This window comes from Chlamydotis macqueenii, chromosome 1 (genome assembly GCF_036417535.1).
Source record: "Chlamydotis macqueenii isolate bChlMac1 chromosome 1, bChlMac1.mat, whole genome shotgun sequence".
Taxonomy (NCBI): domain Eukaryota; kingdom Metazoa; phylum Chordata; class Aves; order Otidiformes; family Otididae; genus Chlamydotis; species Chlamydotis macqueenii.
The window spans coordinates 124,521,536-124,546,059 of NC_141556.1; the positions used below are offsets into that span (position 1 = coordinate 124,521,536).

The window sequence follows — 24,524 nt, forward strand, 5'->3', positions numbered from 1 at the left end:
ACACAGCGAGCTCAGAATGGTTGGTACTTTTTGTCTCAACCTTCCTCTTTTAGAGCCAAAAGCATTTTTTCCACAAGAACCTCAGGTGAGGAAATAATTATGCTCATTCTCAAAAGCTCAGCCTTACCACAGGTTTTATACCTAAAACAGAGAAGGAAGAAAATAGCCCTCAGTGTGGTTTGGAAATCAGTACAAATGCAGTTAATATTTAAAGTTGAAAACCTTATTAAGTAAACCTTGACGTAAAGAAATCCAACCTGTTTTGATTCTCCCTTTCCAATCCCCTTTCCTATTTCTCCTCTAAGCTAGCAAAGCCAGCTAGGAAGATCAGTCCATGTGAGGGAGCACAACCGTTGGCAGTCGGTCCATGAAAGCAGCCCCCCTACCCCCAAACCACTCCTATTTGCGAAGGCTGCAGTAAGACACTGGGTATCCCAGGTATCTGCTTAGTACCAATCTCAAGGTCAAAGTTTCCTTTAAGATTCACTTCCTCCAGAAAACGCTAAGTTCGCCCTACCAAAGGTAACATGAAGTCCAAGCATCTTTGCTACACACAAAAATACAGGGGTGTTAAGTGAGGAAAGAATGGAGCCCCCTTGGAGAGAATCACAGTGGCTGCTGAAATATTAATGAAGCTCTTTATTTGAGAGTCTAAAAAGGACTTTGAATAATGCATCGCAAGCAACGGTACATCAGCAGTGGCTTTTTTATGCGAGAGGCAGCTGGCATTTTAAAAATAGACAACTTTCAACTTGATGGGGGGAGCTTACCAGTGGAGGAAATTATCCACAAATGCACCATCATTTAAGGGAACAAAGCAGATAAACAAGCAAGGCACAAAGAAAGTTTATTAGTACAAATGTTCTGAAACAGCCCTCTGCTGTCAGCACAGGCTTGCCCACCACAGGCGCAGCTATGGTGGGTGTCTCAACATCTTCTGTCCCTTACTGGCACAAGAAAAGTCTCTTTATCTGCTCCTCAATGGGCATGGTCTGGCAAAGATCTGATTATTTGCTCTTGTAAACAAAAGAGATGCTCTGTCCCCTCCAGGCAGCTCATGAATTTCTGAAACTCATTTTTAAAAACAGGATTATTAGTGATATTGGCTTTCTAATTCAACAGAAGAACTGGGAGAAAATGGCATTGTAATAGGAACGGGGTGGAAAGTAAGGCCTTTGGAGCCTGCTCAGCTGTACAGCTACCCAGACATCTGGGGTCCCTTGGCTTTAGGATTACACGAAAGGCCCCACTCCCACAGCCCAAGCCCCTTTAGCAGCAGCATATTAAGCATCCACACACAACGCAGCCAGCGGACTGCTTCGCACGTTTGGGGTTTCAGTGTCTACGCTTACTAATGGCAAAATGACTGACGGACCAAGATGTTGCTGTAGCTGGCTCTGTGACAAATCCCCCAGAAAGTGACACAAGTTCTTGCAGCCCGACATGTTTTCTGAGTGTCCTCGGTATGCGCTCCCTGTCCCTATGCAGCCAGGATACAAAATGCAGCTTTAAAACACAGTCACATGGGCACATCCAAAGGTGTAGGCCTTGATTCAAGGCCCAGGCGCCCTCCTACCCAGCTCTGCCTGCACACCAACGCCATTGGCACCTTTCTTTTTTGGCGGAAGCACTGTGAATTTCAATGCCACCAAGAGCCATAACATTATAAAGCTATTTGAGAAAGGAGCTGATAGGAGTTTTGCAGCCACTCAACTGAATTTTTCCCTCTTCCATCCCACTACAATCCACTCTGAGACCCACTGATCCCACAGACCGGCCTGGCTCCACCCCATTTAGCCCTTTGCCTCCCCCTTCCCCAAAGAGTGGGGTCAGCAAGGCAGCAGCTCCCCACCCCAAGGGAAGGGAGAGTAGAGAGGGCCATGAATCAGCCTCACAGTGAAGGGTACATACCAAGTGCTACAGGTTTTAGAGTTGCCTGGTACCACGTGCACGCAGAACGACAGTACTCCCATAGTACCCATACACTGGCCCTCATTGCATGTAAAGAGGCGTGTTGCTACTGAAGAAACCTTAGTTTAGGAAGCTTAAACGCCACAAACTTAGGAAAAGTGAAAGGTCCCAGAAAGCAAGTGCACAGGGCAATAAAAGAGCATGCCCTGTCAACCCCATCTCCTCTCCCACCTGCCCGCTTTATTCTATCTAGCCACTTCTTTATTTTACTGACCATCAAATGACTGGTTGGTTGCCTGAAGCATCCGTTTCCCTTTGCCCTTCTCTTCTGCATTAACTTTCACCTCCCTCCTCCATACGTCCCTCTCCTCTCTTTCCATTAACCCACCCTTACTGCTTTTCCATCTTTGCCTCCGCAACCAAATTCCATCAGTCGTTGGTGTCCTCATTTCACAGGGCTAGAAACAGGCAGCCAACAGCAGTGACATCCATGCTCACTCCTTGCAAGGAGAAGCCCAAAGGAAAGAAAGGACAAACCCCTGCCCCAAAGGCATTACATGATATCATGGCCTTTAGGGAAACTCCCAAAATGGCATTAGGGGGTGAGGAGCAGGGATCCCCGATGCTGCCAGTCTTGCTCCCACCCCACACCGAGAGGTAAGCAAAGGGCTGCTGCCCCACAGCAGCTGCCCAGCAGCCCGAGACCCACAGCATCACTGCCTGCTGCTGGAGGATAACCCGTGAGCCCAGTATGACTTGTTTGACTTGTTTGTCTTCAAAATGAGTTTTGTCTTGCCTGGGCATGGGAGGAGATATTTGGTGCCACTCACATTGCAAGCAGCCTGCCCACAACACCACCTCTGGAGATGATACTTGCCGATATCCACACCGCAAGTGACGGTTAATCTATACACAGAGAGATCATACTGCCTGGGGGGGTTAATTGCAAATGAGATGACAAGAAAGCTTTTTAGGGCTTGCAGCCTGGTTTGCACTCCTGACACCTCTGTGTGTGCCAGTGCCTTGTCCGATGTCATTCCCTCCTGCGTCAGCACGCACTGCACCAAAGTTGATGCTGTTGTTTATTTTCCATTTTTTCACCTCTCCTCACTCTTCCCCCTCCCTTTTTATAACGCAGTGCAGCATCTTCCCCTTCCCCCTGCACGCAGTTGAATGTAGGCAAAAAAAAAAACCCAAAACACCAACACATTTCAAGGGCAGAGCAGGGACCCAAGTGAGAGGGTGAGTGATGCCGCCCAGGAGCGCAGGTGCCAAGGAGGGCAGGGCAGGCGGCCGTACGGAGCATGCACAGTAGATAGCCACAGCCTCATTAGGAAAGCATTACAAATCCAAGATACAGCTGGCACAGGGTGGATTTAGCGTGGTTGTGCTATTCGGTGTTGATATAAACCCCTCCTTGTCCAGCAGCCAGACCCTTGCCACCTCAGCACAGTTCCTCCGCCTCTGTGTTAGCAGCATCCAGGACCCAACACCTAACTCTCCATAAATGCTGTACAAAGGTAAAATCACAGGGAAAACAGCCTGCGGTGAGCGCTCAGACCCCCAAACTGTACCACAGCCTAAAAGCCCCAGCAGCATTTGGACTCCTGATGAGCTGGGTAGAGTTTCAGAGGGAGCCTGCAGAGTGGAAGGCAGGTTCATCTAAACCAAATCATCAGAATCAGATGTTAAACCTTTAAACTGGATGGGGAAAAAAAAAATAAGAGAAAGAGATTATTTCACCAGGAGTTTTTAAACAAAAGGCAATGGGGAAGTGCAAAAGCACACAGTGTTAAGGATGATGCATTTCCTGTGGACCAGGTCACAAAACCTCCGCAGCCTCAAGCCGGGGAGAGGATGGGAATTGGCAAAAAGAAGAGGGGAAAAACCAAAGAGAAGTCTGAATAAGTTGTCCCATTTAAAAGGGACATGGGAAAAGAGGGAAGCAGAACAAATAGATGTATATACTTGTACACAAGATGGTGGAAGTCTAAAGTGCATGATGCAGCCTAAAGTGGGGACAATTAAGTATTTGGTCTTAAGTGAGGATGTCAACACACTGGCAGCATCAGGAAGACGGTGAAAGAGAGGCAGTAATGGGGACTCCTTAAAAACAAGCAACTTTACCTAAGAAAGAGACTGGATCATATGGGTGGGGGAATAGCACTGCCTGTGCTGGTTGGGAAAGTCCAACCTCAGAAATGCAAGGAGCATTTAACCCTTCCAGCCTGAAGCTCCAGCTCTACACAAGCAGAGATCAGCCACAGCAGAGGCAACACTAGCAGGCTGGAGAAGGCTGCAAGTAACTGAGTAACTCGACTCTCCCCATACTCCTTGTGCCAAGTTAATTGCCACAATGCTCAGGCTGAAGTTGCAGGTATCGTGTTGGGGAGCCCATAATAAAGCCCAGAGCCTGTCTTAGCAATGTGGTGACCAAATATCCCCTCTGTAGCACTGGCCATCACAAAACCCAAAGAAATCCACTGCCGTTCTCCAAAACAATGATCCCACAGCATGAGAGTCTCTCTGAAAAGAAATTAAAGAGAACGAGCTGCCCTAAAGGTGCTACATTTGAGGGGTGTGAGAAGATTGCTTAAACATCTCCACCTGGAAGTAGAGGGCAAATGGCACCTGACAGAGGAGGCATCAGAAAGACCCAAGTCCAGCTGCTGCCATGAAACAGTGGTCTAATGACCACTGATGACCTTTGTGGCTACCCTTACATCAAAAGACAAATGGTGCAGGTCCATCCCTCATGCCCCACTGACACCAGGGCTGCGTCCTGGGCAAGCTTCATAGCAGCTGTCTGGGAAGGGACCACCGCATGGGACAGAGGAAACCAGCTCACTAGCCAAAGAGAAGTATTCAGAATGGGGAAAATGTTTTGTTGCTTTATTCTACCAGAACATAAGCTAGAGCATGCAGAGGGAATATTGAACTTCAAGACCACTTCCAGGACGTTCAATATTATTGTTGTTGTTATTTAGGTTAGATATACATACAAACACCGTTTTATCATTAGGCATTTCAGGACAACCTGTTCATCATTTGTCTGCCTGTTCCCGAAGCTGAGAGAATCGAAGGTGCAACCCAGGTGTACTGTAGAAACACTGGCAGGTATGTCAGGAACAAAGACATCTAAAACTTCAGTAGTATATTTGTGAGTGACTATGGCACTTCATTAAAGAGAGTTTCAAAACAAGTGATGCTAGAGTTTTTCCTCCTTCAAACATCTTTCTGTGTCATCAGAGATCAAGTTAACTAAATTCTTCCATTTTTTCTCAATTAATCACCTTTCACATATTGTTTGCTGGAATACAAAGCATAGTAAAATCTTCTGTCTTTACAGGCATCCTTACTTCCTCTGCCCAATTGGAAACATGCATTAATAATGTGCAAACCTACCATGTCTTCTTACAACAGGAATCAAGTGCAAATTTTTACACTTCACAGTCATTCTGTGGTTTTCTTGCCCATTTCAAAGTCAGGTAAAAAGTTCACAGTTCATTCTAACCGATCTCACCCGTGAGCTAGAGAAAAGGCCAGCAATAGACAGTGTTATGACACCGATATTCTCCTTCCTGAGCAGGTAATGAACTGTCTTTTCCTCTAGCAGTGCTTGCCAAGCCCACACAAAAGGAACCTGCCAATTTCTATCTATCTAGAAGGCTGACTTACGAGGTCAAAGTATTATTATAAAGATCTTTTTGCCTGACAACTTGTGATATACACAAGACCTTTGAAAAGGAAATAAAGGTACTACATTTAACTCTGGTATGAAGTTTTGGGAGGAAGGTGGTTGTTAAACTCGAAATCTGTGTAAGCTGTACAGCCTTACCATCATTTCTTAAGCAACTTCTCATGTCCATCAAGAAGAGACTTTTTATATAGCCGTCAGTGTATGAGCAGCAGCCAAACTAATATACAGCACAACAGGGAAGCGCCTTCCTCACCACCCAGCTCCTGATCTCTCCATCAGAACAAAGAGGGAAAGAGCAGGTTCTGAACTGCTATGGAGAGACTGGACCTGGACCAAACTCATCTGTTAGTGGCTTTCCACCCTCTCCTTCCTCACCAGGCCACTAACAAATTAACGAGCTATTTTTCAAGAGCAGAGCTTAAGCAGGGAAGCGCAAGGGAGAGTTAGCATTAAATACTTTCATCCCTTCAGCAGCTTAGGTACAAAAGCAGGTGCTCCCTCCTTTGCCATTCTGCAGAAGGAATGCCACAGCACTCCATCACACAGCTAACAGAGCACAGAAGAGTGAGAAAAGGCTCAGCTCTCACCTCCATCAAGGGTAAGTGCATTTGATCATTTTGCACAGCCATGTATTCTACGGCTCCTGGAGTGAGTGGGGATAAACTCATCTTTTCTACCACTGAATGACCAACAATGTATTTCTAGTCCTGTCTCTGCAAACAAGACCATTGGTGAAAAGGCAGGGCACAGGACTGGGGCAACCATTTAAGTTCACTGCTCTGAAAATATCCCACAGCAGTTCTAGCTCCCACAGAAGACATAAACTTATCTGAGTCCTTAACCTGGACAATTCATAAGGGAAAATAAATTCCCAGTAAGAACTCCGCAGCAAACAGTAGTTGAACAAATTGCAAAAAAAACCAAACAAACAAAAAAAAAAACCAAACCCACAAAAAATTTTTATATCCTCTGATTTATTAGATAAAGTATAGAATAATTTCCTTCTAGAGAGAAAAAAAAATTGTATATCTCTATATATATGAGTAACCAATCTCCCCAAACAGCTGAATATCACTTCAGCACACCACAAAAGCACTTCAGACTGTCAATGAGGTGCCCTCATAAAAACCATAACTTCAAACATTGTGGAGAGTTCAGATTAGGGACATCTAGGGTACATCTACAGTGCACAACAGAGCACTGTGGAGCAGCTGTACAACCAAAACCAGTAAAGTCAAACCTGTGCATTCCTGATACCCAGGTACCTCAGAGCAATACTACACTGTGCTAGGATGACAGGTCCACCTGAGGCACAGTTCCACTGCCTTTACAAAGAACTGGGCTTTGTAGTCCTGATTCCTTTGAAGTTTGGACCTTCCTTATATTTGAGCTGGTTTCTGCCAAACTAAGAGCCTAACACAGAATTACTCTCAGAATTACTCCCAGAAATGGGGCTTTGCAGACGCATCGCACAAAGACCATGCAGTTATCTTGCATATGCCCAAGATGGAAGCGCTCCTAAGGCAAATGCAAATGACGGAGGCTACTTTTCTTCAGACAGAACAAGCCTTGAAACAACCTTCTAGCTTCAGGCCAGCAAGGTGAAAGTGAAAGGATATGAAAAATACTGTTAAACACGGTCATTTTTGTGACAGCATTGCCCAGGGGATTCACATCATATCAAAGAAAGGCTTTTAGTCCACCATGAACAGAGTCCCTCTGACTTTCTCGTGCTGAACACATGCAGAAGAGTCTTGCTAGCACAAGCAGGCAGGTTTCGGAAGAAAGCTGGCAGAACAAGAGATCTTTGTGGTGGAATCCTGTGACCACCTGGAAGAGAAATTCCTGAAATATCTCAGCCTTTCCTTGGAAACTCAGCAGAAGGCAGTATGGCCACTAGAGTCCTGAAAGCTATTCATTTCTATAAGCTGAAGTGACTGCTTCAAGGAAAATGACCTTCTACAGACGAAAATGAGTTCACAAACACAGAATGGCACAAGGAAGGCTTAAATTGCCTTTGAGATTACTTTAATACCAAATGAGGCAAAAGATGGTTCAAATGGAGGGAAAGAGGTTTCCAAAAAAAGAAGTCTTGCGTTAATTTAGCAAGAGGCTCCAGATGTACCACTTGTATCTCTCTATTTCTTGAATGACCAGAAAAGCTTGTAAGTGAGCCCACGCAGAATTTGGCTTTACCCTAGACTCAAGCAAGTGTGTGTATGAGGGACAGGGGGAGAGGAGAAGTTTTCACTGCCTTACTTGGTCTCCTCTTCTCTCCCAGGGCAATTCAGAAACATTCCTCATGGATTTTTTCATAACACATTGCCAGCCTTTTCTGCTTTTGCTCAAAAGACAGACATCAAGACAGCAGGAACTACTGTCATCACAGTGATGCAGCACTAGAAAAGCACAACTTTCATAAGCCAAGTTGTGAGACAGAAATGCTTCCAGGGCAGGCTGAGGAGAAGTGTTTTCCCCTTGCTCAGCTGCCCAAGGACAAAGTCTCAGCCTTTCCGACCACCTTAGGTCATCTTCTGCATCACTCTCTGGGCACTTGTAACGTGGTTATCATCCTACTGTAAAGAAAAGAAATCAGAGCATTACATCATCCCATGGTCACCATATGCTCTAGTTAACTTACATGAAGTAAGGACTGCTTAGCCTCTGTCCTTCCGGGGGAAGGAAAAGGAGAACTGAATGAAATGTAATCTTCTAGATTGGATTTGCATGGGAAGCTCCTAGCTTCCCATAACATAAAAACCCACAATATAAAAAGAAAAAAAACCCATAAAGTGAAGATTTTCCCATGTCTGACAGACAATTTTTCAGTAAGAAGTTTCTGTTATTTTTATTCATGTCTCCTGCCTCCCAGAAACACGGTTTCTTAGTGTCAAGAGGAAACAGATACCAATACGTACTCTAAGAGCCCTCCAAAAGGCCTGATCTACCACATCACAATCACAAGGCCATGTCTGGGATCTCTTGGCCTTTCCGTGCTGGCGCCTTGAAAAACATCCAACATAATACAGTGCACAAAGCACGCTGTAATTTCAGTGGTTGTGGCTAAGCCCTAGCCACCCGAGCAGAACCAAAGATTTGCCTACACGTACTGTGTTTCAGATCCCTGCTTCCTTCATCCACGTTTTTTCCCTTCTCCCTTAGAGATGTGCCTACTGCTACAGACGAAAACCAAGCCCGAGTGTGGAGGATGCTGCCTGCCCAGCGTAAAGAAGACACAGCACCAAGACAAGAGCTCTGCAAGGCAGACACTTTCTGACACATCCCTCTCTCCTCTTTGGCCTCCTGCCCATCATGATACCAAAGCACTTTAGTGCAGGAGCAAGGGTAGCAGGGGAAAAACTGGTCCAAAATGTCTACGAGTAATTCTGTTTTTCCTCCTTCTGCTTTGCATTAGTTGCTTTAAGGTCATCCTGTGGTAGAGCGTACATGGAAGTAAGATTACATAATGAAACTGGCTGCTCTCTTCTGTACACTTTCTCATGCGGTACTTTTGATTACAGAATAAGAAAAAAAAAATGAGAAAATCAGCAAGCACAGCAATTTTATCCAAGAAGGGGTATAATTTCAATATTATTGATATAACCCAAAATGAACCACATACGTTAATTTTCAAGTATGCCAAGACTTGGAATAAAGAATACCAAAAATCAGATTTCCACAATTCCAGTGCCAGCTGTGCTCCCTCCTGGGAAGCATTCTTGATGCAATCCAAAACACGCATGTAGATCACACTGGCTCCTGCCCCTGTGATCCTTCCTGTCCTAGCTAGCAGAGGCCATCTGTTACTGCTTAGCAGGCAGTCCCACTAGATACTAGATTGGTACTACTTACAGGAAAAGGAAGAAATAAACTGCCAGCAAAAAAAAAATGGCATTAAGGAGTCTTTCCTAAGCAACTCATAATTTACCATTTAAAAAGTGTAATTTAAACTGCGCCAAATAAGGTGATAAAAGATACGAAAGCATGAAGTGAACCACAGGCCAGTCTCTGCCTCTGCATGATACCACTTACAGAGAAAGAGAAGTGGGAAACAGAAATCATGCTGTAGCTTACCTGAAAATTCTCTGATTTAGGTGGCAAGGTCCAGAAAAACCAGAGAAATGAATGACCTTTTGCTGAGTCCCTGCTGAGCCCTTTCCCCTCCTGTCCACCAGACCATACAAGAGGACAAGAACAGGACAGTGACTGCTCTAAGCTATTCTGCTCTGCTCTCAGCCCGACCAGCTGAGCAATAGCCATCACAAGGGACATTAGGATAAAACTGCACAGGGACCACCAGAAGAAAACTAGCCAGCCATTCACCCAAACCTGCTCAGCTCCAAGATGCATACTAGGACGAATGGTCACTTTTTTCCATGAGGTGTCCCCACCTACACTCGCCAAACAACAAAGCACACCTTAATCTACGGCTAGTGAAAAAACTTAATTTAATTCTGACACAAAACCAAGGGCAGCCAGCATTAGCTTCTTCCAGATGGGCCTCGCTGGGGTGTGGGCGAATGCACAGACCTACGGTATGGCTACAGAATAGGCTCTCAGCATGAACAAACTCCCTTCTTCCTGAAGAAATCCCCAAACTAAATGCTTCCTCTGAGCAATAAGTGAAATCCTTATCCTCACAAGCTGTTCTAGCCTTAAATGGCAGCTTGGGAAGCCCACTCTGTCCTTCCCATCACAACTCAGCCTCAGACCCAGTAAGTGCTAGTGCACTTTTCTTGCGCTAAAGCAGAATCCCAAGAGCTGCCATCTCCACACGGACTGTACTTTGTAGCTGTCCGATTAAAATTTAGCAAAGAAAACTGCTAATAAGTCTTTGCAGCTGTCATAGCATCCACTGCACAAGTAAATTAGAGAGAAATCCTTCTTTAACTAAGAAGTGAGTCCAATTCCTAGGAGCACTTGACAATCTCACTCAGAAAATCCGGCAGAATCCACAAATGACAACATTCTGCACACTGGTCTTTAAACAGAGCTCCATGTTAGCAAAATCCTGCTCTGTATCTTTATGTACGCAGCTTGTTCTGGAGGTCAACATTTAAATTTGATCCTGCTTGCCACGCTTGGTACATACCATGGAGATAGCAGATCACTGACACTTAGCACCAAGAGGATGAGGACATTCTTAAGCAGGCACACCGAGTTTCCTTCCTTTGGCGTAAGCATGTTGACATCCTTGCACTCCAGCCAAATGATCTTTCAAAATAGAGGTGGATATCCCTCTACAGAAATGTACACTTACTTCTTTGAAGGAAAACTATCCACCTCTGTGCCCTGTATGAGGGGATTTTTTTCCCCCTACAAAAGGCCTTGCCTGATCTATGAAGTCAGGAAAGTTGCTGGATCATTCCCAGTTGTGGAAGCCCACTCACCTGGGCGTCTGCCATCATGCACTGGCAGCTCTGCTCCCCCTCCCAAGATACTGGGCAACCTGAAATGTTTTTTCCAGTGCACTGTGTATGCAACATCAGAATAAAGAAGCATCATGGTCTACCAATTTCATAGTTCAGATACAGCCAGCTGTTCCATCCAATAATCACTTTTCCCAGGCAGTATTCATTAGTCTTCTCAGAAATGTTCCCATGCTCTACAATAGCCACCTTAACAGCAGGTAAAATGCAATTTTTACTTCAGCTTGCTATTCCTGCAATTGAAATAAGATGTCAAAGTGAGTGCCACAATATAATAATTATTACAGTCAGGGCCCTAAAATAACTGATTCACAGCTGTGCCAAATTTGACCAAACTGTTCCTTAGACCTGCTGCTTGACTTGCATAAGTGTCTTTGTACAATGGGCTTGCCAACTATTATTTTTCAAGAACTACCACTGGTAAATAAATTTGAAGACTTAGTTTTCCCAGAAGTAATGACACAATGCTTCTTAAGAACAACAGTATTTGAAGAACAGGAAAACATAATACTCAACTGTCACTGTTGCAAAAAAACCCACCTTATAAACACACAGGGAGCACCAGGCTCCATTTTTTTCTGAATTTAATCCAAACAACGTGCACTCTGCCATGCGCTCTGATGCTGGCCATAATACTCAGCATTTATTCATCCACGAGCTGACTCACGTGTGATCTCACAGTGCGCTATCTCATCAACACATGTACAGAGCGAGTCTTTTGCGCTCACGTTCTTTAGTTTCGGCTTTGTTTTTATAGAAGCTCCAAAATTGTAAATGCCATTCTGCCTCTTTTGGGGTCCATCTACTAAGTTTTAGTGGAACCACCATGCTGGAGGAGCACACATCTTCTTGTGAAACTGCATTGTGCTGCAAAATCAAAGCGCAACCAAAGGACATCTAGAGACAGGAGGCAGAACGTAAAAAGTCTCCTGTCTTGACAGAGGAAAGGAAAAAGGTTTATCCTGCTGAGATATCCAGCACAAGAATGAATGATAAACCCTCCCAATCCCAACACTATGGGAGTTCTGTGGGATCCAAGCCAGAATAGCCTTCTGTTTCACCGAAACTGAATAGTAAGCACGGGTGAGTTTCAGAAACAATCATCTGACTGCATAAGACAGTCTGGTCATGTATGCTTCCCACTGATTTTAAGCAGAGCAAGATGACTTTGGAAGGTATTTTATTATTTCATATGGGCAAAGCTCAGTCCACTTGCATGTACTCATCAACCTTAGCTGATTTAATTCTTCTTAAAATGCCTTTTATATAATATCCTTTTGTTTACCAGTATTGCATTAACATATGATACAGAGCAAATATGCTTTCAGAAGGCAGATGTTACCGCCACACAGACTCAGGCTTGGAGTCCACAACTGACCGGCTGGTGAACGGTACTAGAAGAAAAACCGAGTAACCGTCTGTTTCTCACTGATGAGGTGGCTCTTGGTTTTATACCATTAATACCTTGATTGATTGCCTAAGAGCAAAGACATAGCATGAAATTCTTCTTGATATCCTTCAGATTTAGAGGTCTGCCATTTTATGTATTTTACATATTCAACGATGTTGGAAAAAATAGGAAGTTGTTTTAGTCTAACATCTGGCATGAAACTGCAAAGCCAAGCACTTCATGAAATTAAAAGAATAAATCAACTAAGTTGTTGTGACACGGTTATATTCTTCGTGATTTGGGGACTGCACTGCTCTACGAAACAGCCCACCTCCTTGCTTTAATACTGGATATTCTTCAGGGTACAGGGATTAATCCTGTCTGGTCCCCTGGCAATCTGAGGTCAGTGAGGGAGGGCAGAGGGAACACTTTAAATCTGATACTTCTGTTACAAAATAGCTATGGTGCAGCATGCTCAGGTTTCCGTATGACAGGAACCAGGTTTGGTTTGTGTTAAAGAGCACCTATTTCTCTGCCTCAGTATTACATGCATATCATGCCAGCTCACAGAAGCTAAGGCAACTTTTCCATATCATTTTGAACAATTTCACTAGCTTAAAATTCTCTCTCCCACAGATGTACCTATTTTAAGTACAACCCTCTTTCGCGTCAGAAAGCAACTAGCTGTTGCTTACAAAACACAAAACTCCTGGAAGTAGGAGGTTTTATTTTTGTTGCTGGCTTCGGTTGAAAATAATGCAATTGCTGGATGAAATACTCAGTTTATTACCACACTGGTTGGTCCAGCACATCACCTGCAGCTTGTAATTTCACAGACCGGCGAGCACAGCGAGACAGCCCACCCCATGCCTGCCTGCCCCAGAGCAGACCCCAGCAATGCTCTCGCCCTGGCTGGGTGGCTCTTGGCTGACCCACAGCTGCAGGAGGGTCCACCTCGGATGGGGCAAGGACCAATGGTCCTGTCTCACATGCCTCTCTGGTGAGTGTGCTGGTAAACACGGGCGAGGGTGGGTGAGCTCAGTGCCGTGCAAGGGGACAGAGAGCACTAAGCTGCCCCTTCCAGGCTGGGAGGATGCTCAGCAAAAGCATCATTTTGAAGTAAGCAGACCAAAGGGAAAGATTTTTAAAGGAGTATTTTTCCATGAGAAAATATGGCCTCAAGCTGCAGCAGAGGAGGTTTGAGTTGGATATTAGGAAACACTTCTTTACTGGAAGAGTGGTCAGGCACTGGAACAGGCTGCCCAGGGAAGTGGTGGAGTCACCATTGCTGGAGGTGTTCAAAGAATGTGTAGATGTGGCACTTTGGGATATGGTTTAGTGGACATGGTGGTATTAGGTTGACGGTTGGATTTGATGATCCTGGAGGTCTCTTCCACCCTTAAGGTTCTATGATTCTATGAAATGGCCATGGGCAAAGACAACAGTTGCCTCATCCTGCCAGCAAGAGTTCTGAACAAGCACTCTGAAAGCTCCACAAAGACCCTGCGCAAACCGATGAAATATAGCAAGGTCTTGTTGCCTCCTAGAAAGGCTTTATGCATCCCCAGTCTTACTTGCCATGACAAAAATAAACCTGTAATGCTGTCCTTGCAAACTACTTTTTTTTTTCTTTCTGAAAGGTGTGACCTTCTGTTTGTAAATCCTGATCCAATCCCTTTGCATCATCCCCTGTTTTATGAGAACAGGCACCTAGGAATATGGGGTTTGGCTTGTATGTTCCAGGAAATAATACTGAAATACTCCCAAAACCAGCTCCTCGACATCTTGACGTCCTGGCTCTTTCTTCAGGAGTTTTTAAACTGCACTTACATGTGAAAAAAAAATCCTAAAGTCTGCAGGTGGGACAAGAGAGATCAATTTAAACCTCTAGGTCATTTAACCTGCATGATTTAACTCAGCAGTTTTTCCTGAAGTATGCTGGAAAGAGAAACTGGGTCCCAGATAATCGCAAGCTGATCTCAACATTAGCTAGCGACTGCAAACTGGGTCTGCTTTGACTGACTCAAAGATGCAGCTATCCAAAAAAGCAGCTCTAACGTAGCATCAATGATCTGTAAACTAAGAGGTAGTTAAAAACCAGTATCTCTAAACACACAATAATATCAGGTGCTGGTTTCCTAGAAGACATTATTTTACAGGTAAACTGAATCACGTTCTGTCTGCAACCAGTGCACGCTGCAGAGCAGTAAGCCCTGCATCCAGCACAGGGCTGCTGCAACAGCAATGAGACGCAGCCATCAGGGAGAGCGCCGAGGTACTGAGGGTAACCTGTCTGTATTTCTGTTTCCTCTTTGTTTTCAAAGGGAAACAGAAGTGACATGCCCTTAATTATATTATCATTCCCAGCCTAATTAGAGCCAGTTAGATGTTAAGTACTATTGAAGTGAACCACACACAGGAGGATTGAGTTTCCATCTTCTCTTTTATTAATACATACCTGGAAAGTGTCCTCTCTTTTATCTTAACCTGTTCTTGCAAGAATAAAAGCCACAACTTTCCTGACAGATTTCTGGTGTTTTGATTGTGTTTTGATGTGAGGGTGGCAACAGCAAGTTGGCCAGGAGACCATAAGGGAACACAACAGAAATCATGGGATCTTCCCCTCTCCCTTTCACCACGGGAAATTTGCAGCAATCCTCCATCTCAGATAGCTTTTGGAATTGATGTGCACGTTTCCATAACTATATACAATGTCCTTCACATTTTCTTTGCTGAGGTCAGAGTAGAGCATTTGGGCAGCCCCAGGCAAGCTGCACACTGTCATGCACCTTTGCGTTATCTTCTAACACGGACAAAAATCCCAATACAGGCCTACATCCCTGCAGACTGCAAAGACCCATAGACCCCTAGTTCCCCACTTTTGCTACAGACTTTCAACTCTGGTTGAGCCCCAAGCCCCAGATGCAACTTTGAAGCCAGCACACTTTATAGGTCTTCAAAAGGGCAGGCCTTCGTTCTGCCTAATTGGACTCATTCAACACATGCCATGACACAATTCATGACACCATAAACTGGCCTAAGTTTCATGACCAGATAGAAAAAAGAATGTTGAGGTTACCTAGCATATTCAGGAAATTCTTATTTCTTTGAAAACTTCATTTTTTTAGGATTTCCCAAATTACCGACAGTTTCCATCCCCTAGAGGACTACCTCCATCAAAAACTTCAGGTTTTGATATAGCTTCCATTATTTTTAGAAACATAGAAAATGAGAACTTTCTCATATTCTGTTGCCAAAAGTGTTGAAAGGAATTTTCTAAACATGTCAAAGTTGTTGCCAGACGGAGGCCAACCCATCGGAAACTCCATCCAAATGTGAAATGTTTTTAAAACTTACCAAAGGATTAAATCAGCATGGTCTAGCTGAAACTTCAGTTGCAGGGAATGTATTTAGGTCCTTGCAATAAGAATAATTTCTCGTGTGCAAGGGGTGAGTTGGAAACACACTTTGCTGGTGGCATTCGGAGCAATTTTCTGTTCCCATGTACTATATTCTCTGAAGCAGTACCTGTAATCTGGTCAGGAACAAGATCCTGAAGAACTTGTTAGCTTCACTGATAACTTCAGTCCTGTGGCATCAGGAGGTCTGAGCATTAAGGCAGTGAGCGGTTATAAGGGTCATACAGCAGGGGCTTCCTTACCTTCCCTTCCCAGTTTTAGGGAAATGGAAGTGCTCCTCTTCCCATGATGTTTACTGGGTTTCACCCTCTCCTCTTCCCTCCTATCTTCCTTCTCTGCTGCACTGTATACGCACGCCAACCTTTTCCTTAGGTTTGCTCCACAGACTTTTGTAGATTAAGTTCATCACCTCATGATTCACACCATCAAATTCTCCTAGCAAATAAACTCTTAAAAAATCTTGCCTGAATATGGAAACAGGACATTTCAATCTGATCCATCCATATCCACATGCAGCCCAAACCAAACCCAACCTTTTCTCAAAGTTCACGGCAAATTAACTCCCAGAAATAAATGATGGCAAGGCACAGTTTCAGCCTCCTGCCTGGCGTGGGTGGCTCCACAGAGTCCTCCTGCCTCATGGTGCTTCCAGGCTGGCTTCCAGGTGAGGGTCACCATGGGCACTGCAAGGTGGCCAGCCACCACCTGAACTCTGCTCAGCAATTCAGGGAGACGGAGAAAGAGAGAAACAGAAGGGGAAGGGGGGCTGCTTGCTGCTTTTAAGGATTTTAGCACTGTCCTCAGAACTACATAGATTAAAGAAGAACATCTGAAAAACATCGTGCAAAATGCTACATGGAAATTACCACAAAATTAATATTAACAGCATCGCTTCCATTCTTTTATTACAGCTCCTAAAAATCCCGTGGCCTACTCCCAGAGCTCAAGGAACCAGCTCAGCTATGAAATAACGATAATCCAGTCAGACAGGAGCGTGCCATGCTTCGGAGTCCCTTTAGTGCAAGAGAAATTTAAATGCTTCCCTCTCATAACCCAGAACTGCTATAAAGACAGAACATTTAAGCCATCTGCCCACCACGGTGAAAGAGAGCAAAGTCGGAACGAGGCCTGCTGTACTGCTGCGAAGAACCTATTCTCTGAGAGATGATTAAACGCTAATTAATAGTGATGAGTCTAAAGAAATAACATTATGCAAATAAAAGCAGCCTTACAGTAACTGTCAGCTGTTCCCTATGGTCACCTCTGGAGTCTTGTGTTTTATTCTAAAGATTCAGTCACCTAGGTTTGCAAGACACTGACGTCACCAGGATTTTCACCTGCAAATTTGGTGGATGCAGAATAGACTCAGTACTGCAGTAAAGCTAGCATCTCTGTACCAAGTATCATTGGACTTAAAAAGCATGTGAAAGATTGAAGGAGATGTTTCTGCAAGCTCACATGCACAAAGAGCCTTTCTAGATATTCATCTATTAGCTCATCGGCACATAAATTTCTATGACAGTTGAAACAACTGAAGAAACAATGATATAAATCCAGAGACAGAGACAACTAACTGTACCAGGTAACCTAATTTACCTCCCTGACAGCACAGGGAATTGATAAATAGTCATATAATCAGAGATAAAATCAGATTCTTGGATCCATTTTAAATTCCCTTGGTTTACCTATGATAATTGCCTCCGTTTCCTTGATGAGCAAGGCTGGTATGAACCAGCATCCAAGAAAAAGGGCACTACTGTTTTTTTGACAGAAAAGTGCCAGCAAGGCCTCCCCAGCACCCTCCCTTAGGACTGGTATTTACACTGTTTAGGCCACACAACAGGTTGCTTAGAGCAGGAAGGAACGCTAAACAGCCGAAGTGTTTACTCCACAGACAGCAGTACTCCAGCACACCCCATCACCTGTGAAAGAGCAAGGACTTCTGCTGCTTCTTCTTTAGGAATGTATCCTTTGTCTTCCCAAATATAGCTGAAACACTTCAAGTCACCCACTATCCCTCTTCACCAGTCCAAACTGATGTGTTAATGTGAAAAAGTTACCATCCCTGAACTAGAGAACTGTCCAGATACAAACTCCAAGGTCAAGGTGTTGCAGGTACCTTGTCAAGACGCAAGCATAGTTACCCAAACAGCAAGAAAAGAAAGAGTATTTAACAAAGAGAAAATTCAATTACTCCCTTAAATGAGGTGTACAAAGCTAATTTGCACCATACACACACAATTTTCTGAATGTGAATGGGCATCAGCAATGCAAAAACTATATCGACTTGCCAACTCCTCTGCTCCAAAACACACAAGCTGGCTACACTCACAAAAACCAATTCCCTGCCAAGGAGGAGTACAACGTGACATCCTTGCAATGTCTGAAGGCACACTCACACAGCAGCTTTCCTGCCATGCCGTCCCACTCACGGGTGACTCCAGGGCCAGGCACCACCTCCCAGCACATCTGCGAGAACAGCCCCAGCACTTGCTAGTGGAAGTCATGGCTTTATCTTCTCTGTTTACTTGCATTTACCAGAGTTGTCATGCTGGCATGGCTCTCCTCCATTAGGACTGTCATTAAGGGAGTTTTATACCACAGCTGTGATAAAAACAAAAAATCCCATAAAAAAAAAACCTGCACAACTAAGCCAAGTTGGGGAGGTACCCCAATAGAAAACTTAGAAAGTAGACGCTGGAGCTATGTTTTTAAAGACCATCTAGCCTTTTTTTTTTTTTTTTTTTTTTTAAATCCAGTTATTTATTTAGCCAACAGAATTCAGCTTGGGCTACGCTCACAAGAAAACACCATTATCTTTAATCTTTCATGTATGTCATTATAAGAACAGAACAGGAAACAACCGACTTAAGGAGGCAAGTGCATGAGGTTTGTGCCTTAACAATGGGGCACTTCAAATCCATCATGACGGGGACATTGTGCATTTTTGAGAGTGTAATTTTTCTGGATTTCAGGTGACTATGTACAAATAATAACATTTCTTTCTAAAAGTATAGCAATGATGACTTTGCAGTCAATGGAGCCACCAAAAGATTGAGCAATCTAAGCCACATGGGAAAGTAAAAACATTTCCCAAAATATTTCCTTTAAAACCGTCTGCTAACAGATACTAAAAAAAGATTAAAAGAAAAAACATAAGCATGGTAAGAGGTATTAAAAAGACCAGACACATGCAGAAACCAATGCAGAAGCACTGGAAAGAAGTTCCAAGGAGAAAAAACAGTAATTTCAGCAATCCAGCTGGACGTTCACAGTGAAGATGACTAATGCCACTAGTAACTCAGAGGGACACGCAAATTTAATCTTATATTAGAATGCATGGCTCAAATGGCTGCATTTGAAGATGGGTCAGCAGTTCAGCCATAAATTTGCGTTAAGAGAGCAGGCCATCATGCTTGTTCTTTGTCTTGGGCATTTCCCAGAAAATGACTTTGTGTGGTCCTGAAATGGTGGGTGAATGCCATCTCTGCCGTATCGCTGCAATGTGAGGACCGGGAGCTGCCTGCATCGACGCCACAGCCACTCTCGTGCCCCCGCCACCGACCTCCTTTTCAGGGAAGCCTGAGAGAAGAGGGAGATGGGGGGGCCACTTCTCTGAAGCAGACACCAGCTGTACCCATGCCCCTTGTAACAGAGGGGGCCTGAGCCCATCGTCCTTCACAGGGCCATCTTCTGACCACCTGAGCCCTCCAGGCCACTGACACTGCATTCCCACAGCAACCAGAGGAACTGGCTAAAAGAAGATGAATGATATGTAAATACACAATTTCAAGCTGTTTTAAACTCACAGCATTGGCTGTGGCCTCACAGACAAGCGACACTTACCTGTCCCACCACAGTCCAGTCCACAGCTCTCCTGCCACCTGCTAAGCTCCAAAGGGTCGTACCAGGATGCACAGATCCATTTTCCAAGGGATATAATCCTGGAAAACTGAACTACTACTATTGCAAATAGGTATCTTAGTTCTGATTTTATCACATAGCAAAAGACAAGCCAAGTTCTAAGAACCTAATTTAGTATCCAAAACAAAGATCTGGGTTGGAAGATGCTCTTCAGATCAGTGACTCACCTTGGAAAAACATCTGAATGGAAACTCTACTTAGATATTTTTATTACCTTAATTAACAGCAAGAAATCCCTATACCAGCAGGACAGCACACACAAAGCACTCATTTGAATGCCAAGTGCCTCACAGGGCCTAAAATCGGAAGCTAATCACTTTGCTACGGTGCCTGTTCGGGGCAACAACAAGCTTTGCATGCAAGATGAAACCCATTTCCTGCAGCCCTGTAACTTTAAGGACCTTAAAGCTCCCTCCTAAAACACATTGAGGCAGGCTGTTAATTTGATACAAAACATATTTCAAAGCCTACCATGAAATATTAAGTATACATACATTTTAAGACATAAGATCACTTAAGAACTAGAGAAATAAAAGGTACTGAGGGGTGCTTAAAGGTTTCACTCCCCTATAAAAAAAAAAAAAAAAATCACTTTGAAGCCTAATCCAAAATTCACCTTCCCTTAAAAACAAGACAGGTTATATCTCGGATTTCTATGAAGCAATTTATGATGCCCAAAAGGAAAAAAATAAAAATAGCTAACAGGCAAGGACTGCTTTTACTGCCTTTTTTTAATCTACTAGTTCCAAATCAGATGCATTCAGTACAGAATTCTGATTAGGAAAAAAACGGCTGTTGAATTTTTATTACTACGTCCCTTAAGGACCAAAAGCGGTAACCCTAGGCATTTAATGTGTACTATGAATAACAATACATATGAGCACATAAAAAGCTTGTTATCTCTGTTTATGGATTTTTTGTACCATGGTGATACATTTATGGAAAGAAGTTGGGAAGTACAGTGAGAGGGAGGAGAAGAAGCTTTCAAAATAACAAATACTTTTAAATAAAACCTATTTCTAAAGGAACACGCTATGCAGTGCAAAATTTGAATGAACCATGTCTCTTCATTACTGCCCTGCAGCTCCCGTGGAGTCAGTGGAGCCTCATTTAATGCTTATACTAAAAGCCTTCATCTACATACATCTCACCCATTGATACAAATGCAATGCATATTTAACCCTGACAAATAATCACTCATGATAGGAACGTTCTGCACACATAGATTTTCTTCTTTTATAAACAACGTAAACACAGGCAAGTCCTTCTGGATGTTTCAAAACAGCTCACTGGATTCAAACAAGCATCTTCTCTCCCCGTCCCTTCACATCACAATCCATAATCACCTGGCCAGACATCCGAAGGGTTTCTACCACATACCTCCTTGTCACAGGACCACTTTCTACCATGTGTTATACTGCAGCTCCATCCTCATAGCTAGAAAAAACCCGTACAAACTGCAGCTAAGGAATGCAGGGCTTTCTCCTCCAGAAATTAACTTACAGCCTCTCAAAAAACTGTGGGTAAGCCGTCAGAATAAAATTCTACAAACCAGCCATTTGTGGCACTGGCATGTCTTCATTCTGGTATTTAGGTAAGTCCAAGAAATATTTTTTTTTAAATAGTTCCTCCTATTGAATCCATCCCATATTTTCAGCTCTGAGAATTCACAGGGACCAAATTTGAGTTACACTACTCTGCAGCCAGAAGCTTGTAAGGGTACAAAGAGCACCCCAGAAAATAATGGAGGGGGATTGAGACAACTCCGTGCATCCCTCAGCTCTCAAATTTGCCTGTAAAAAGAAAATGAGGATAGGGCCAGAGCACACCATGTGTCTGCTCTACTCCTGGCAATAAGTGCAGCCTTGCTCCAATTTATATTAAATGGGTTGATTCAAAGCCCAGAAAGAGGCCAAAAACATGAATTATTTTTTCTTCTTCTGTGCTAAAGGAAGAACAACTGATGAAGACTTAGAGTCTGCTGTCAACTACTCTGGACCTTTACCAAGCCTTTTTTTGTCTTCTCCCATTGAGATTTGCCTGGGTTTCCCTAGTTGGTGCCTTGGGAAAACAGATACAACAGGAAGCATGGTGGAAAAGAAATTTGTTCTCTTTTGGTCCTGGTTGCAGGGTTCTGTCTCCAACCATTTATTTTCTTCCTCTTCCAGGCTCAAGGAAGAGGACAGACAAACTCCCTGACGGCTGTCGGGTGTTAAGTAACTGGAAGACCCACATTAGTGGGCCATGCCCTTGGAGAAGGCTGGGACAGACGGGAGCCTGACAGACAGTTCAGAGGAAAAGAATTCGCACAAGAGCATCCCACCAGCAGAGACGCATTGCTGTAGCCCAAACAAGAGCTCAGCTGTGTTATTTACCGAACGGGGTCCCAGCTGTCAACCTGGCCTGGCATCACGACAGCCTGCAGCGCAAATGCCCTTAGCCAGCTGCTTGGCTCCATGTACAATTCTCTCTTTTTTAATGAGATCAGTGTTCATGAAATGTGCTAGCTCGACGGGCGTGCTGATTTAAGTCCTCTGTTTATTCAGGCTACAGCAGATACAGCGGTCACTTTTAAAAAGACGTAATTTGCAAAGATACCAGGAATTCACCAGAGCTCCTGCAGTTGCTCATTAATCACAGGAAGAAGAGTTTCTTGTAGATCGTTGAGAATGGAGCACTGGAAAGGACGAATCTTTAAATTGTGGCAAGTGTATAAACTTAGCAGCCTACCTCCTTGAGACTAGTGTGAAGGATCTACTTGCCAACAAAAAAAAAAAAAACAAAAAACCAACAACAAATGATTCCGGTTTCCTATCCATTTCAGTCAGCAGAAACATCTGCTGCAGTTACCACCAAAATTGTTAAAAAAGAAGCAGAGGGGTATGTTAAATGCTAGAGGTGGGGGGGTCAATAATGCTTTAAGTATGGATTAGCAAAATTACTTTTGGTTATGCTTTTTTTTTTAAAAAAAAAAAGGCTATGAAGTTAAAGTTGAAAAGTTAAAGTCATATGTTCACCATCGAGATGTAAACGATTATTGCCATGAATAAGCAATTTTTTGTTTAGAATGCATTTTTAAGGAGAATGATGAAAATTTGAGTTACTCCCTTTCACAGCCACTTTTCACGGCATAAAGCTATTAAAATGGTAACAGGCAAGCTCTTAGAACAATAATACACAATCGGCTTCCCTTGCTAGGAAGCGACAAAATCTGCTTCAGCATATCAGCGATGTGCAGATCGCCGTCCCTAACAGCACGCAGCGGGGCCACCATCCTCTGCTGTCCCCCTGTACCACTCTGAGGTCTTTAACGGGCAGATTGTCGCCACGACACCCTGCTCACGCCAGGGATCTGCTGAGTAACCGGCCGGGACGCCGCGAAAGCCTCCAGCCTCCGGGGTCGCCTGAGCAACCCGGCTCCCCGTCAGTCAATCACTGCAGCTCAATTCATGTATCTGGGTCATAAAAAAATCGTTTACGGGAGCCCGAGCCGGGTTACGAAACGCAGCGCGGCGCATGTAGGATGTAGCAGCCGCTGCGCCCAGGTAAGAGCCCGGTCCGAGCACCGGGGGTGGGGGGTCAGGGAGGGGGACGCGGGGATGCGGCAGGCAGCGGGGAGGCGGGCGGCGGGGCCGCCCCGCAGCACCCCCCAACCGGTCCAGCCCGGGGTGGGGGTGGGCATCGCGGCAGCCGCGGAGACCCCTGCAACTTTCGCCCCCTCCGGGGGGTACAAGAAGAGATGAAAAAAAAAATATATATATATACACGTGTGTGCATATATATATATATATGGAGATATATATTCCGGCATCAGTGCGTCCCCGCACGGCACACCGGTCCCCCACGGGCAGGTGGGGGTCGCGGCCGCCGCGGGGGTGCCCGGCGGTCGATGGGTGGGTGGGTGGGTATCCGCGCCGCGGTTCCCCCCCTCCCCCTCCCCGCACTCACCCAGAAGACGAAGGAGTAGATGATGAGGAGGGTTTTCAGACACGTTATCACGGGTTTGGTCTCCATTCTCCTCGATGCCATAATACTGAGATCCCGGCTGCAGGCTGGGCGCGGGAGGAGGAGGAGGGAGGAGGAGGAGGGAGGGAGGGGAGGGGAGCGGGGGGGTGAGAGGGGGAAGGGCGGAGGGAGGTGAGCTCAGCGCTGGGCTCGCCCCGCCGCTCGCCTCGGCCCGGCCCCCCCCGCCGCTGCCGCCGCCGCCGCCGCTGCCGGAGGGAGCGCAACCCCCGCGCCGCTGCCGCCGCCCGCCCCGCCGCCAGGGGGCGCCGCCGAGGGGGCTCAACCGGCCGCTGCCGGCCCTGCTCGGAGCCGCCCGGCTCGGTGGGGCTTGGTCAGCCGGGCTGTGACCGCCGGGCCCTGGGTTGTGCTCCCCACCCCGGGGTGAGATCGGCTGGAATATCGCAGGGTGGCGGGGAGGGGAAGAGCTTGAGGTTTTCAAAGAGGAAGTGAAAGATACGCTCCCCCCGCCCCGACGCCCTCTTTTCTTGGGAAGGTGCTGACGGGCGTTACTTGGCCTGCTCAGGGCCTTGAGGGGAAGGGGCTGGAAAGTCGGGGCTGGGCAGGGGAGAAGACGGCTTTCAGAGTCGTGATGGAAATAAATTTGTGTTCGCGTTCAAGCTGCAGGGATCTGGAGACCGCAGCAAATGCGAGGACCGCGGGGTTTGACAGCGCTTTGCTCGCAGCCGTGTCATGGGGGTGAGCCGGGCTGTGTCTGAGAGCAGGAGCGCTGCACCCAAACCGTTTCG

General features: G+C 45.2%; 1 protein-coding gene across 1 annotated transcript in view; it reads right to left on the bottom strand.

The window, feature by feature from the left end:
• TSPAN7 (tetraspanin 7) overlaps positions 1 to 23,871 on the bottom strand; it is a 101,686-nt gene extending 77,815 nt beyond the window's left edge. Inside the window, exon 1 of the mRNA XM_086766563.1 lies at positions 23,722 to 23,871. Coding sequence (XP_086622689.1) covers positions 23,722 to 23,802 — 81 coding nt within the window. The 5' untranslated portion in view covers positions 23,803 to 23,871. The remainder of the gene's footprint in view (positions 1 to 23,721) is intronic.
• Positions 23,872 to 24,524: the final 653 nt, after the last annotated feature.